This window comes from Eschrichtius robustus, chromosome 11, assembly GCF_028021215.1.
Source record: "Eschrichtius robustus isolate mEscRob2 chromosome 11, mEscRob2.pri, whole genome shotgun sequence".
Classification (NCBI taxonomy): Eukaryota; Metazoa; Chordata; class Mammalia; order Artiodactyla; family Eschrichtiidae; genus Eschrichtius; species Eschrichtius robustus.
In genome coordinates, this window is record NC_090834.1 from 11965194 (window position 1) to 11981841 (window position 16648).

Sequence of the window (16648 nt, forward strand, 5' to 3'; positions counted from 1 at the left end):
TTAAATGGAGGGATGGGAGGAATGCAAGTTGGAGAGGTGTATTAGTTACCGGGGTGGGTTGGAGATTCACATTTGTTTATATACGGGTCTAAAATTCACAAGAAGCCAGGCAGCAGGCCTAGGGAAGGGCCAACCTAAGAGAAATCCACCATATCCCTCCTCTGTTTTCTTTCCCTTGGTGTGTCATCAGGGGGCGCTCTCATAGCGAGGGACGATCCCTCTCCCTGCCGTTTTTGTTTGTTTGTTTAACATCTTTATTGGAGTATAATTGCTTTACAATGGTGTATTAGTTTCTGCTGTATAACAAAGTGAATCAGCTATACATATACATATGTCCCCATATCTCCTCCCTCTTGCATCTCCCTCCCGTTTTTATTTAGGTAGCTGTGTTTATAGGCAAACGCTTGCCTTCTCACAGTCTCTAGAAAGGACGGCAGAGACGAAAGAGTGGGTCTTGGTACAGGTAGGCAGAGCCAAGAATAATTTTAAAGGCTCTTAAAAACAAATGAGATGCTTTTTGGAAATTAATTCAGAGTAAAAGTTGACTTAGCTACCATTTTATCACCTGAGGCTCTATCAGCACCCACACCGACCTTATAGCCCTGAGACACTGTACATTTCCTTTGGAAATCGTTAGTCAAGGACTAAATGGGGCCCACGCTTACGCTTATAGAATCTTTATATTTTCATTTTTTAAAATCTGGTCATCGGTGTATGGTACGTATGAAGCAACAGCCTATTATCCTCAAACCTCACGGAAAACCACAGCAAACAGCCCCCTAGACACGCCCTCGTTCCAGAGTACGTTTCTTAAGAATCAAGGACAGGCTCGTCACCTTGACAGTGTGCCGGTCATTGATGAGAATCTGCTCTTCGTTGATGTAGAAATAGACGGGCGAAATGATGGTGAGATTGGGGGACGACCACTTGTCGAAGTTGATGATGAGCTGGAAGGAGATGTCGGGGAGCTTCTGGCAGATGGTGGAGAGCACGAAGGCGCAGTTGGCCGGGAAGCGGAGGAAGGCGCCGTCGAAGGTGCGGAAGACGCCGCCGCCGGCCGCCAGGCAGTAGGAGGTCTTGGTGCTGAAGCAGCCGCGCACCCCGTTGCGCAGCGCGCACTTCTCGTCTGACTTGCACTGGCGCGGGTCGCACTGGATCAGGTTGCGCCGGAAACAGCGGCAGCGCCGCGTGCAGTCGCTGTTCCAGAACAGCTGCTTGGGCTGGAAGAGAGGCGCCGTTTGCATGCAACTCAGGCTATGGTCAGAGTTGGGGACCCCAAACCCCAGTCCACCTGGGCCCTTTCCAGGCGGGGCTGGCCTATCAGCAATGGGGCTGGAATTTGCAACAAGGAGCAGTAGGGAGGCTGGTTCAATTCAAACGCTGCATCCCTTGCATGTAACTCAGATGCCAAACAGTACGCAATTTAGTCTTTATTGGTTTCAGTCAAGAATTTGGGAATCTTTACGGCTGGACTGTAGAACTAATCACAGCCAACCAACCGGAATGGGCAGCTGCCAGAGGAACTAAGTGAAGAGGAAAAAAATTTGGTAGGAAATTAATCTAACAAGTACCAGCTCCACGTGAAGGAAGAAATGTAAATTCACTCAGTAATGATAAACCCCACCCTTCAATCTTAAATAGGTTAAAAGAAAGCGATAACCAACTCTTATGATGAACCATTTCAACATTCCACAGTACTCACTGTTCCAAAGGTTTTCCTTGTATCTAATCCACTTTTAATTTACTTCTGTTGCAAATACTCCATTTCTATGTCCTGAAGTGAGAGACCTAGATAACAGTGAGGTTCCATGAAAGGAGAGCTTTGAGATCAGGCCACCTGGGGTTTGATCCCAGCCCTGCCACTCTACACGTGCCACCCTGAGGGGCACTACCAAGCTCCCAGAGTGTCAGTTTCCTCTCTCTAAACTGGAGATAATAATAATGTCTTGCAAGGCAGTTGTGAAGATTAAATAAGACGTGTGAAGCACATTTTCCGGCTGAGAGAAGGTACTCAATAAATAATAGCTGCTGTTATTACCAGAGAAGAACCACTCATCCTCTTTCAGATAGTGAGGAATTATATAAAGTTATATTTAATACTGCAACCAAGTGTATCATCAGTTGGTGGCAGCTATTATTTTTCACTCTTTCTGCAATCTGTAGACATGACTCTGCTTGGGGACTTCATGCTCTTGATCTTGTACTTGTTCTAGACCAAGAATGCCAGGGAACTGTTGGAAATTGGTCATGATTGTCCAAGTGGAGTGTGGTCCCAACGAGTGGACTAGTTCATAGAGATGTGGCCACTCGGGGCATTAATTCAATTTTCTAAAGCAGTGCTATCCAGAGGTGTTTTAATGGCACAAGATGGGCCTATGCTACTGTCTGGTCACCGTTTTCCGTTTTAACTATAGACTTATCAAAACCCTGGATATCAAATACAGATCTGACTCAGACCCAAGGGTAAGTAGGTAGAGGGGGAGATCTCCCAGGAAAAGTTTTCTCAGGCTGGTGCACTTCAAGGTTCCAGGGCACTGCTGATTCTTTCATTCTCAAAATGAAGTAGTTCCTGGAACCAAGTCTTCCCTCCTTCCAGACCTGTAAAATATTGACTTTCTTTCTCTTATCAGATTTGCAGAATAATTGAGCGGATGGGCTGGCCTCTCCCTGATAAGAAGTCAGACATTACATGGGTGGAAAGAGAAAAATAACCTGACATATGTGGATACGATCAAGGGTAAATAACTCATCCCACAGGAGAACTTGATCATGAAACTAGCATCACAGTAAAGAGACAGGCCCAGTGCTGCTTTCTCCACCTTAATTAGACCTGACAACGACAGCTGGGTGATTACCCTACATGCTAATGGCTAGATGTATTCTCTCTTTATTTCCAAAGAAATTTGTTGAATAAACAAGGCTCCAAGCTTGTTTGAATTGTGGCAAGTAGATGTGGATTATCTGTTATGTGAGTTTGCTACTTCCCAGATATATGTTGTTGTCAAAACCCACTGACTTTCTGATGAAAAGCGGATAATACTGTTTATAGTGCTAATAGCTGCCGAGAGCTGTAGTGTGCCTTCCTGAGAGCTCCAAGGGCTTTTACACGCATCATTTCATTAACACACCTGGTTTTTTCATTTATAAAATGCTTCTTAAGAGAATTAACAAAAACAATAGCAGTTACTACTAGGTGCCAGGTACTAAGGCACCTGGCATAGATTATTTATACAATGACCATATTGAGTTGGTATTATTAGTAATGTTTTGTAGATAAGGCAACAGAAGCTCAGAGAAATGACACAGTTTGCTCAATGTCACATCACCAGCACTGGTTCAGCTAGGATCAAACCCAAATCTCATTCCATTATGTCACAGACACTCAGGGTCTCCGTGGAGGGGTGCATGACACACTTGCTAGATGGATACATTTCAGTAAATCTCCGGACAGGGGAGCAGAGATTATAATAGTGTTTTTCAGTTTTGAGCCTGGTTATCTCTTCTCCCAGGTTGTGGGAAAACGGAACCTATTATTATTTTCTCCCACGTGTTCTGCCTCTTCCTTTCAAATAATCGATATTTCTAAGAGCTTAACTTCAAAACTCACCTCTACCAAGAAGCCTTCTTTGATCAATTTTACTATTTTGCTCTACTTTTCCCCGTCTTTCTAATACAACATTTAAACAAATTTCCCACCGAAAATGAGACCGAAGGTAACGTCCATATTGATTTTCTTTTATTTCCTCTCAAAGTAAAGCCAACTTAGTTGTTCTTGAACAAGAACAATGCATCTTTACAGAAAGGAGGCATTATTTATTTATTGCCTAGTTTATTTCCAGTTCAGACATTTCAATTAGATTTTTTTAATGCTGCGGCTCTTTTTCATCTTAAAATTGATTAGTTCTCTAGGGTACTATATTTCACTTGTTGATATGTTATTTTGTAATTGTCCTCTTGTTCTTTAAAGTGCATTTTTTCCCCCTCTCCTGAATAGATTTTTAAGTTCCTTAGGGCAGGGAACATGTTTTATCATCCCCAACGATACCACTAGCACAGCGATCTGCAAATAGCAGCTATTGCATCGATGCTATTGTTAACTGTCTACTCGCCAGTGTACAGTGTTGATATCCTTTAAACAGAGAATGGCCTGGAGGCAGAACCAAGGGCTAAATACCCTCTCCAGGAAAGATGTCTTCTAGCTTAGCATTACAGCACATAAAGAAAGATTACAGGGTAGAAAAGTAAATGATTTTGTAAGCTAATATGTTTTACTCAATGACGTCGAAGAAGGGCATCTTCATCAGCTTTATGTGAAGCCCCCAAAGAGAGAGAAGCAGAGGGTAGGACACAGCTCTCGGGGGATGGTACTAGATTGACAAATGACACACGCAGAGATGGCAGCCCTCACTTCCTCTAATGGAGCTGCAATAAGCAGAAGAGGGAAAGCCACGTCTGCCAGCCTCGAGCTCCATCTTTTCCAGTTAAAAGTGTCCTTAGCTGAGACAGCTACAAATGTCAGATTCACCGCTGTCCTATTTCCAAACAGCGGCCACATCAGAAGCTTTCTAACTAAGATTTACAGGAGAAGGAATCAGAAGGGCTTAGAAAAAGGCGTGGAGGAGAGAGAAACACAAATGCTAGCGAGGAGGGGTGGGAGAGTGAGACCCAAACAAGTCTCCCAATCCGGTACTCCGTGCGCAAGTGCCTCACCAGACCTGTCCTTGACCTCTCGGCCCCCCGCTCTGCCTTCCTGCGAATCCACACCACAATCTTCGTAATCAAGTGGGAGGATGGGTCCACCGTGGCCCTCCTCTTGGAGCGGGAGAGAAATCTGCTGCCCGGCAAGGAGGACCCGGCGGGCGGGGCGCCCCTACCTCGTAGTACTTGCCGTCAGAGTAGCAGCCGCAGTTGTGGGGCAGGATGCAGCTCTTGCCGTTGAGGACGTAGCCGGCGTCGCACTGGCAGCCCTCCACGCAGTAGTGGCTGCAGTCGCTCTTCAGGCGGATCGCGGCGCAGCGCGGCTGGCACACGCTCACGCAGCTCTCGTAGTGGCTGTTGGGAGGGCAGGTGACGGCTGGAACGGGAGACGAGAGTCAAGATCAAGAGTCACCAGGGCGGTCAACGCTTTCCTCTGGCCCATCGCTCACCCACTTGTGGAGACTGAGGCCCGGCGGGGCGGAAGCTTCGCCACCTTCCCTCTTTCCTACTCTCTCTGCTTATGGAAAGCCTCTATCGGACTTATCCCTGCGGAAGTAATGGACCAAAGAGCAGATGGAGGTTACGAGGCTCCTCGCACCATCTTTGTCCTGTCCTCAGCCTTGTTTCCTGAGGTCCTCTAGAACCTGTTGCCTTAAACCCATCTCCCAACAGGCATCTTGACTCCAGTGGGTCACTGGATGGCCCCCCGGGGGCGCCCTATATTCACTTCTGCCTTTAGGTCCCCAGGTGTGTTGATTTCCCTTCCCCATCCCCTCCTTCATCCTCCCAGCCTATCCAAATCCTGCATTCTTCAAGCCCCAGGTGGAGTCCCAACTTATCTGCAAAACTCCCTACTCTTATACCAATACCAACTCAGAACTTCAAGGACCTTTTTCTAAGACAGTAGTTTATAAACGGTAGGCCCCTGAGCCTCTTGATTTCTGAGAAGGCAAACGTGCACTGTGTGTTTGCCTGTGTATACAGACTGACCCATGTCAGCTATGTTCTGTGGTTTTCAAATGCATGTAGATGCTTTTCTGGAAGGCAGTTGGGGTCCTGGTGAAGAGTGTGGGCTCTGGAGCCAAGCTGTAAGAGACTGGAGCCATTACCTAATCTCTCTGGGCCTCGGCTCCTTATCTGTACAACACAGATACCCACGGCACCACTTCATGGCTCGTTGGGAGGGAATGAGTGAGTCTGTGTACTTACAACAGTGCCAAGCACCTAAGTGTTCAGTAAGTGTTCGCCAGTCATTAAAGATAGGTTTGCTTAAAAGTTTTACAGAAACTAATAATGCCATTTGCAGTGACATGGATGGACCTAGAGATTGTCATACTGAGCGAAGTAAGTCAGAGAGAGAAAGACAAATGGTATCGCTTATATGGTATCGCTTATATGGTATCGCTTATATGGTATCGCTTAAATGGTATCGCTTATATGGTATCGCTTAAATGGTATCGCTTATATGGTATCGCTTATATGTGGAATCTAAAAAAATGGTACAAATTAACTTATTGTCAATTCCACTCCTGGGTGTATACTCAAAAGATTTGAGAGAAGTATCTCAAAGAGATATTTATACACGTTGTCATAGCAGCATTATTCACAATAGCTCAACCATGGAAGCAATCCAAGTGTCCATCAATGGATGAATGGATGAGCAAAATGTCTATATACAATGGAATTATTCAGCCTTAACAAGGAAGGAAATTCTGCAGTATACTACAAGGATGAACCTTGAGGACATTACGCTACGTGTATTAAACCACCCACAAAAAGACAAATACTGGGGGACTTCCCTGGTGGCTCAGTGGTTAAGAATCCGCCTGCCAGTGCAGGGGACATGGGTTCAAGCCCTGGTCCAGGAAGATCCCACATGCCGCAGGGCAACTAAGCCCATGTGCCACAACTACTGAGCCCGCATGCCTAGAGCCTGTGCTCCACAACAAAGAGAAGCCACCGTAATGAGAAGCCCACACACGGCAGCAAAGAATAGCCCCTGCTCGCCGCAACTAGAGGAAGCCTGCACGCAGCAATGAAGACCCAATGTAGCCAAAAATAAATTAAAAAAAAAAAAGACAAATACTGTATGATTCCACTTCTCTGAGGTATCTAAAGTAGACTTTAAAGTTCACAAAGACAGAAAGTAGAACATTGGTTGCCAGGGGCTGGGGTGGGGTGGGGTGGGGTGGGGTGGCGTGGAGAATTATTGGAATATTATGGAATGGAGAGTTATTATTTAGTGGGTACAGTTTCAGTTTTGCGAGATGAAAAGAGTTCTGAAGATGGATGGTGGTGATGGTTGCACAGCAATATGAATGTATTTAATGCCACTGAACTGTACACTTAAAAATGGTTAAGATAGTGAAGTTTATGTTATGTGTATTTTACCACAATAAAACAATTTTAATGCCATATCCTCTATGTCCTTATTTCATATGCATTCTTTGTGAGGTTGATTGTCTTTTCATTTGTTTGTAATCCATTTGTATGTCTTTTTCTGTGAACTGCCTTTTCACCTCCTTTGCACATTTTGTGTTGGTTGAATGTTTTTCTTATTGAATTGTAAAAGCTCTTTATAAATTAAAAGTAGACTTTTGTTTGTCATGTGTTAAAAATATTTATCATTTGTCTTGTGACTTTGCTTCTTCTTCTTTTTTTTTTTTTTTTGGTATGTTTGTGGTTTTGGTCATTTTGCTTAGAAAGGCCCTCTCTACTGCAAGATTACCAAAAATACTCCTTTGTTTTTCTTCTAGTAGTTTTATAACTTAAATTTTTATGTTTAATCTCGGTTCTGTCTGGACTTTATTTTTTTTTATTCCCTTTTCTTTTTAATTTAATTTAATTAATTTATTTTTTATACAGCAGGTTCTTATCAGTTACCTATTTTATACATATTAGTGTATATATGTCAATCCCAATCTCCCAATTCATCCCACCACCACCCCCCGGATTTTATTTTTGATTGAGGAAATGAAGGAAGGGTTTAAGTATTTTTCCGCCTGCTAGTTTGTCCCTTATTGAATAGTACATTTCCCCCCAGGGATCTGAAATGCCAGCTTTACTATATACTAATTTCTCTTTAGTGTTTGAGCCTGTTTCTGGACTTTCTCATCAGTCCACTGGTTGGTCTTTCTGGGAATGTGCCGGTATTGACTTGTTTTAATTACTGAAACTCTGCAATACATTTTAATATCTGGGAAGATATACTACCGATTTAGAGATGTTCACTGTTGTTTCAAGTATGCTGGTCCTATTTCCCCAACTAGACAATAAACTCATTATTTTATACTTCTGATTCTTCCATGGCCCCCAAAACAGTGCTGAGAACATGACAGGTGGTTAATAAATATTTGATTCTTGAAAACAAACTTCCAAATTCCTAATTCTGATTTTCTCCACCCAAATGAAGTACTAAGAGCTGAGAGTGATGATTCCTCTACACCTGGATTTCTATCACGGTCACGAATGTGTCTCTTGCTGTGGCCAGTGTACTGATGTAGCCTTTGTGCCCCAGGTGGGTAGGATGTGTGGGTCCCTCTGAGGAGCAATGCAGCAATGCAATAGAACTGACCTTGTTTGAGCCTTGGCTTTGCAACTAACTAGCAGTGTCACCTTGGGCAGGTTACTTACTCTCACTAAACCTCTGCTTCCTCATCTGTAAAATCAGGATAATAAGTAGTAAAGATAAAATGAAGTGCGATATTGCAAAGCTTCTGGTGCAGTGCCTGGTACTTCAATGAAAGCTTCTGTTATTAATAGTAGGAGCAGTTGTAGTAATAGTAATAGGAATTTTTAAAAGTTGTTCCACTAGAATTTATTGAGTTTGCAGAGAAATATATAAGAAACCCCCTAATTACCAGACTTTGGAACCAGGACTCTGAAGTAGCAAAAGCTGCCTCTGATAAAAGAGAAAATGATAATGATACTCAAACTTGGCTGACCACGTACCAGGTGTCAGGCACCAGGTGGCCTGGTTTATGAGACATCATCACAGTTAATTCTCATGATGGCCCACTGAGGTTGGAAGATGCCTTCACAGACCTGATCCTACAGAGCTGTACACGTTCTGCAGTACCCAGGGGCTCCCCAGCTCCTCAGGGCCTCCTGGCCTGACCAGGGTAAAAGAAGCAGCACTGCACAGAGGGAGAGCACTGTCTCTGGAGGCACTTTCCAACTTACCCGAGCCACTTGCCTTGCCGAGCTCACTGAATTACTCTGAGCTTCAGTTTCTTCCTCTAGAAAATGGGACTATTAATGGTGCCTACTTTACAGGGTTGCTGTAAAGTTACAGGAGTCAAGGAGTGAGGACTCATATCGCACTTAGAATAGTGCCTGGCACGTGGGCAGAGCTAAATACCTGCTATGCATTTGTTATTTTCTTCTCTTACCGTACCCTCACCATCCAGTGCTCTACTTTAAGTCCTCCATTAAGGGATTGAAAGAATGACAAATTCAGCTGAAAGAATTTTAAGGATGGGTTAGTAATTAAGACAATCGGCCTCCCTTTCCCCCCCCCCCACACCCCGCCCCAAGTCTGTTTGTTCAACTTGGGTGAAGGAGTTTTCCAATGCATTTGCAAAGAAGGTAATTGAGTAATAAATTATCCCATTGATAGGAACAGCCAATATCACTGAAAACCAACAGCATTCTACCTTGTTACCAATAAAGCGTACATTTAACAGGTAATTCTGGTTTAATCCTTTTTCTCCTGAAAACACCATTCTCGTATCTCAACATGTGAGTGTTGAAATGGATTAATTCTTAGTAGAAGCGGGGGGTGGGCAGAGGGATGCTCTTCTGCCCTTGCTTCTCAGAGATTAACGTCATGTCAGATACGGTTACAAACAACTGTATTCAAGGCAGCCTCTGTTCACTGATCTCTCAGATTGAATTGGCTGAGTTAGGACTCCATCTCCCACGGCTTTTCTCTGTTCTGAAATTCAAAATGGAAAACTAAGCTGTCTCCAACTGTGTCCGCCCCCCCAATCTCCACCCACACACCGTCTTTAAAGTATAATTTTTTTCTCTTATTTTAGCTTTTCTTTTTGCCAGTCACCACCACCACCTCTTCAGGAGCTCTCTTTTGGATCTTGGCCCCTGTCCTGAAATGCCAAGGTGGGGGAAGGTCTATCCCTCTTGTGGTAAGGACGCTTGGCCTGGGCCTTGCTGGCAGGCAGTTATCTAGGCCCAGATGGGGCCCGTGGCCAAGGGTGAGGCAGGACAGACTCTGCTCTGAGTGCCTTGGATGGAACTCCCCGTGACTGTGTATAGAGTAGGCAACCGATGTCTGGACAGAACCTTGAGGAGGGGAGAGGAAAAGTTGCTGGTGGAGGGGACAGACGGACAAGAAAAATAGTTTTCATATGCATTGTGAAGGGTATCCCTTTCCCAAACTGTTTCCCCATCCTGCACCAGTTTGAGCCCCATGGGTCCAAGCTGCATAGAAGTAGGGGATCTTCCTCCTCAAAGGTAAGGTCATGAGGGCTTACTAACTTGATTCCTTTTCTTTCCTGTGAGTGACAAAAATTGATATCCATAAATTAAGGTGAGACTTCCTGGAATTAGCCTCCTCTAAAAACAATTCTTCCCTATGATCTCCCTGCCCATTGCAGCTAGAGGCAATGGATGTGGGCATACACTATCCCTTGCTCCCCATCCCAGCCACGCCAGACAGCAGTGCAGTCGCCATGGCATGGCTACAGGAAAAGAGGGAACGTCCTGTAGCAGGTCTCAAGAGACAGCAGGCAGGGTCTCCTTCCTAAAACTGTCTCCCCATCCTGCACCATCTTTAGGCCCCTGTATCTACAGCCTGGTCTGCTGATTTAGAGGAAGGCAAGCTCTCTCTGGCCCCACTGAGCTCACCCCAGTGAATCCAGAGTAGCTCTAGAGATTTATCCAGACCCTGACTTTTTTATAGGTATATTTACTTTACTAAAGTCACCAGAGGCCAATTAGTCTGGACAGTCACCCCTACTGGCATCGCTCCCCCCAGCCCCTCACTCAGGGACTGAGCATGGCTGAAATGGCATCTTTTCCCTCCCCCTCCCCACTTCCTCCCACCCTGGCCTCCCAATCTACACGAATCCAATTATGTGGGATGTAAATGAACTGTGTGAGCATTAAACGACAACACTGTTTCTGGTTTTTTATCCAAATCTCCCTTTCCCAGGATGAAAAGGGAGTTTACTCTCCGGGGCCCCTGCTGGATCACTTATTTAGAGCTCTTTGCATTCAGCATCCATTTGTAGCCTTTTTCATACAGTTAGGCCTAAAAGAAATTTGCTATAGCTAATGAGATTGAGATGGGAAAACAGACCAAGGCAGATCGGCCTAAGACCAATACTGGTTTCTCTTCCCCGTCTTTTCCTATTGTGATGTGCTAAATGCAGACAAATTATTCCACTATGAAGTGTATGAGTTGAGGGCAGGAGCTTTGGGGCTGGAAGGTCAAACCCTGACTTTGCCACTGAGATAGTAGGACCTTAGGCAAATTACTTAACTCCTCTGAGTCTTAGCTTCTCCCTGACTAATTGGGTTATAGAGGAACAAATGTTGATAAAGTGTTTAGCACTGGGCTTGGCTCAAAGCGAGCCACGAATGTTAACAATACCACTTAACATGCATGGAGTGTGCTAGGCTTTCAGTTACCTAATTTGATCCTCCTGACGTTTCTGTAGCATAAAGAGTGTAGGCAGAGCATTATCAGGGGGAAACTAAGGACCAGGGAGGAAAAGTGAAATGCTTCGAGGTCACACCGATCCTTAAGGACCGAGCAAGGCTAGAATCCAGGAGCTCTAGTTCTTTTTCTTTTTTCTTTTTTTTCATTGAGATATAGTTGATGTGCAATATTAATGTTAATTTCAGGTGTATCTAATTCTTTTTCCAATGCTTTTAACATTCTGCTATATTTCATCAACGCAGAGACGGATACGTGACATATATGAATCAAATAGAAAAACACACTAAGAGAAAGTGTATAAATTATCAGTACACTTCATGACGGGTCCATGAGGTTCTAGAACAAACTAAGCGATCTACTAGCTCACTCTTCCCTCGATTCGTCCTTTGTTAGAATCTTATTGTGCCCTTGCTGAGCCCAAATGCCATGTGTGCTGCTCTGTGCTTTATGTACGTGATCTTATTTCATCCTCAGAGGAATACACGAAATAAGCGGTATTAACCCCACTTTATAGATAAGAAAACGGAGCCTCCGGGCGGTTCGATCTCTTGTTTCAGGTAACAAACTCAATTCCAAAGTGCATTTCCTGAAATTGCCCCACTCAGTTTGCTCTGACTTTGTACTGGATGACCGGCCTGCCCACACCAATCAAGATGGAAGCAGAGACAACGGGAAGGACTCACAGCAGGACGTGTAGTTCCTCCAGCCAGTCAGTGCGATCCCCTGGGTCTGGCAGGTGCTGGCGTAGTTCTGCAGCCAGCTGCAGGCGGTCTGCACGGCGCCGCCATCGATGCAAGAGTCAAACAGGCAGTTCTTGTAGAAGAAAGCGGGGTTGACCTTGCTGTGACACTTGGTGAAGCCCGCGTTCTGGCTGGGGATCAGACTGCAGAGCTGCTGCACTCTGGAGAATCCTTCCACTTTGGCACAGGAAGGGCAGCGGTCGCCACAGCCAACCTGGCAGAAGGTGTCCCTCTTCACCCAGCTCTGTCCAAACTCATTGACGCTGGAGGCCAGCAGACCCATGGGCATCTCCAGGTCGTCTTCGGGGTTGCCGTTATAGCGGCCACACAGGCCGTAGGTGCTGTTCTGCATGCCCCGAGGGACCGTGACGGACAGGAAGGTCTTCCAATCATACACAACCTTCAGGCCAAAGTCAGTTTCCACCACCACATGGAAGCCAAAGGAAAAGATGTTTATCTTCCCTTGTCCCAACTTCAGGGGCAGATAGAGCCGTTCATTGTTGACCTGCAAGAGCAAGAGGGTCGGCACAGACAAATACAGGTGGCCCAGACAGCCCCGCCCTGCTTTTCTAATGATTAGCCTCTGAGAGGCAGCCCCACGGGGGGTTGGAGCAGGTTGAATGTAATCTTCACATTTAGTGTTGTTTCTGTCCCTCAACTATTATTATTAGGATTTGGACAGACTTAAATGACTATCCTTTGTACACTAATACACCTATTTATTTCAGTGCCTTCTCTTTATAGCATTATTCCCTCCAGGAGTTCAAATTGTTTTCTCCAAGGTAATGAGAGGGTAATAAGAATTCAATTAAAGTTTAGACTAAAATACCCAAACCTAAAACTCTTGTGTTTCTATTTCCACCTTTACTGTGGATTTATCTTAGACAAGCCCCAATTTATTAATTCCTCTAGGATCTTCTTTTTCCTGAAGAATGACTTGATTTTGCTGGTCCCTCTGCCTAGGATGCCATTCTTTACCTGCCAACATCCTTCTCATCCCCCAGACCCTGCTCAAATGTCGGCTCTTCTATAAGGCAAGATTTTTGGAGCTGGTGGTCAGGATGAATCACTCCCTCGTCTGGGCAACCAGAACATGTTACTTATACTTCTCTCATGTTCTCCTGCACCTCTGGCCAAGATCAAGCACGTATACCCTGCTATTGAAGCACACATCACATCTGCCTTATATTATAGCTGGTTGTCTACACCTCTGTCTCAACTACAAGGTTAGGAGCAACCTGAGGGGAGGGACCACACTTTATTGATCTATACATCCACCTTCCCCTCACTCCCTGCTGGGCACCCAGCACAATGGAGAGGGCACTTGATGCATGTTTCCTCCCATCGATTTTAAATTCAGAAAACAAGAAAATCCCTTAACGTCAAACTCCAGAACTGCACTGGCCCTTGCACCATTTTGATGCAGATGAGCCAAATCCTGCAGCCCCTGGCTGGGTGAGCGCTTGATGGGAAACAGACTGTTGTGAGGGCTAAGAGGAGAGCTGGTCTTCCTCCCGAAAGAAGAAGGTGGCCGCCCACAGGGTGGTCGTAGATTGCTCCCTGCCCGCAAATAACTCCCCTCCTGACCGCCTTAATCTCTCTCCCATCTGACACCCCCGCCCCCAGCCCCACTGCTACCACCTCAGTTCAGACCCTCATCGCCCTCCACCTTGACTCTTGAATATGCCCCCAACTGGTCTCCCTACCCCGGTACTGCCCCTCTCCTCCAGACACTCACCACTGCCTCTCCAATATTTTTTAATGCAATTGAAAGCAATTAATTAATACTTAAAACCACCTCCACGGCTTGAATAAAATGTGGGGTACGCTTAGCACATGGCACAGGGCTCTCCAGGAGCTGGCCCCTGCCTCTCAGACCCAACCCACTCACTTCCTCCACCCCAGCCATACCCAGCGCTTTGCTGCTCCCCAGATGGACCGAGCTGCCCCGTTCCACGTGCCGTTTCCTTTGCTGCGAGTGTGGTGGTGCTTTCTGTGTCCATCCTTAGCAGTTGTGATTGTGAGTTAACGGTAACCCGCAGCTGGCCTTGGCCAAACGGGGGCCCCTTGGCCCAGGAGGTTATGACCCCCCCACCCAGCCCTACCCCCACCCTAAGGGCAGCCCTCGGCCAATGACTGACCAACACGGGGGACCAACTCTGTGCGCAGGTCATGCACCAGAGCTCCCAGTGGCCCAGACTGATGTCCAACTTAGACCACATCCTCGCTGAGCTCTCTGCCCCTGGTTCTTCCCTCACTTTCAGGAATCCCCACCTCAGACTCTGCCTCTAGGGAACCAACCTAAGACAGCAATGGTGCCCTTCCCCCATCCTCTCTTTCTCTGGGGCAATTTTCACCCTTCACATTTCAACTCAGCGATCTCCTTGTCTATGAATATTGGTCCAGGCAGAATTCACTCATTCATCCAGGAGCCATCAGTTTGGCACTACTGTGCACCAAGCACCGTGCTAAATGCTGGAATAAAGCATAGGGCTCTTTCCCTAGGAGCTCACAGGCATGTGGCAGAGACAAGTACATAAACGGGTAATAACAACATCGTCTGATAAAAGCAACGATAGAGATAAATAGATGCACAGGCACCAGACTCAGCCTGGGGACAGAATCAGGGATGCCCGCAGAGGATGGTGCCCACGCCCGGTCCTGGAGGCTGAGTGATGTTGGCCAGTCAAGATAAATTTGGGGTTTGGGAATAAAATATACACACTACTAGATAACTAATAAGAACCTACTGTATAGCACAGGGAACTCTACTCAATATTCTGTAACGGCCTATATGGCAAAAGAATCTAAAAAAGAGTGGATATATGTATATGTGTAACTGATCCACTTTGCTGTACAGCAGAAACTAACACAACATTGTAAATCAACTATACCCTGATAAAAATTTTAAAAAATATACACACTACTATATATAAAATAGATAACCAACAAGAACCTACTGTATAGCACAGGGAACTCTACTCAATATCTTGTAATAACCTATAATGGAAGGGAATGTAAAAAAAGACTATATATATGTGTATGTATATATACATATATACACACACACACGCACATATATGTATGTATAACTGAATCACTTTACTGTACACCTGAAACTAACACAACATTGTAAATCAACTATATTTCAATAGAAATTAAAAACAAAACGAAACAACAACAAAAAAAGAAGGAATGAGAGTGAAGAAAAGGGAATCCCAAGAAAAGGGTGTAGCCTGAGCCGAGGCCAAGAGGAGGGGAAATGCCTCATAAATATGAGGAATTACAGCAATTGAATGATGCTGGAGCATAAAATGTGACCTCGGGGATGATGGGAGATGAAGATGGAGAGGCGGGGAGGGCGTGGACCACGGAGGGCCTCATCTGTAACGTCCCATGAAATCAAGCCTGGAAAAGACTCATTCATTTTGCAAAGAAGAAGTCACCGGTGATCTTAGTAAGAGAACTTCAGTAGCATGATGAGGCCAGAGGCTAGGTTGCAGAGGTTAAACAGCAAACAGGGGATATGGAAGCAGAGATGTCTGTCTCCGGGAGTTTGGTAAGAAAGGGGAGGAGAGGGATTGGTTAGAAGAGGGATTGGATTGAATCGGGGTCAAGGTTTATCTTAGAATGAATATGTTTATGGGTTGAAGAGAAAGGCCCAAGACACGTGAGGGGGAGGAGATGACAGAAAGGCAAGAGCCTGAGAGGGCAAAAAAGAGATGGTGCAGGTGGAGAGTGGCCATGGAGAGGGGAAGAGATAATTCGTTCTCTGGAACGAGGAGAGGAGGTGAAGAGGACGTGGTGATGGGTCATTTCAGAGACAGCATGGAGGGGGGAGGAGGAGGAGAGAGATCATGCCTGGTGAGCATGACTTTCTCAACCGGGAGGCCCAGAGACAGAGAACACAGGTGCACAAAGTCACCGAGGGCAGCAGAGGCCGTGGGGACTCCCACGAGCCTTGACGACTCACACGGATAAACTAAAGGCTGAGGACCCAAGGGCTCATGTGTGCTGGCTGGCTTTTCCTCCCGAGTTTCTCTGCATTCTCTATTCCTGGCTACTGGGTGTCAAGGAGGGGGCGTTACCTTGCGGAGGCCATGTGCCTGGATTACAGCTCAAGGCCTTCGAGTCCTGTCACGGCCCAGGAGCACCTGGGAAAGGAAGGCCTCGACGCAGACAGGCCTGCCCGGCTTCTCCCTGTCTCTCAGGCCCCAGGAATGCGACCTCCACCCCTACATCACTGCCCTGTCTGTCCCTGTGAAACGGAGGGAAAGAGGGAGGCAGAGGAAGGGAGGGGTGGGTAAGGATGGATGGAAGAGGCCGGTGCAGAGGAGGAAGAGAGCAGGGCATGGGGATGTGTGGGGGAAATGTGTTTCTAATACTGAAGTATTGGAAATAAGGCCACAAATTCACTTTTCAGTAGCGAGCTTTCCTTTAAACAACTGGCCTTGATTGCTGCTACAGCTGTTCTTCAGCTGTTCTGAGGTCCCCTTCACACCCCCGCGCTGGGTCTCCACTGACGTTT

At 45.9% G+C, this 16648-nt stretch overlaps 1 protein-coding gene across 1 annotated transcript in view; it reads right to left on the reverse strand.

Moving 5' to 3' along the window:
* TECTA (tectorin alpha) overlaps positions 1-16648 on the reverse strand; it is a 69193-nt gene that overhangs the window by 18123 nt on the left and 34422 nt on the right. The window contains exons 11-13 of the mRNA XM_068554588.1: positions 12064-12625; positions 4875-5074; positions 837-1220 (exon numbers count right to left, since the gene is read on the reverse strand). Of these exons, the coding sequence (XP_068410689.1) occupies positions 837-1220; positions 4875-5074; positions 12064-12625 (1146 nt within the window). The remainder of the gene's footprint in view (positions 1-836; positions 1221-4874; positions 5075-12063; positions 12626-16648) is intronic.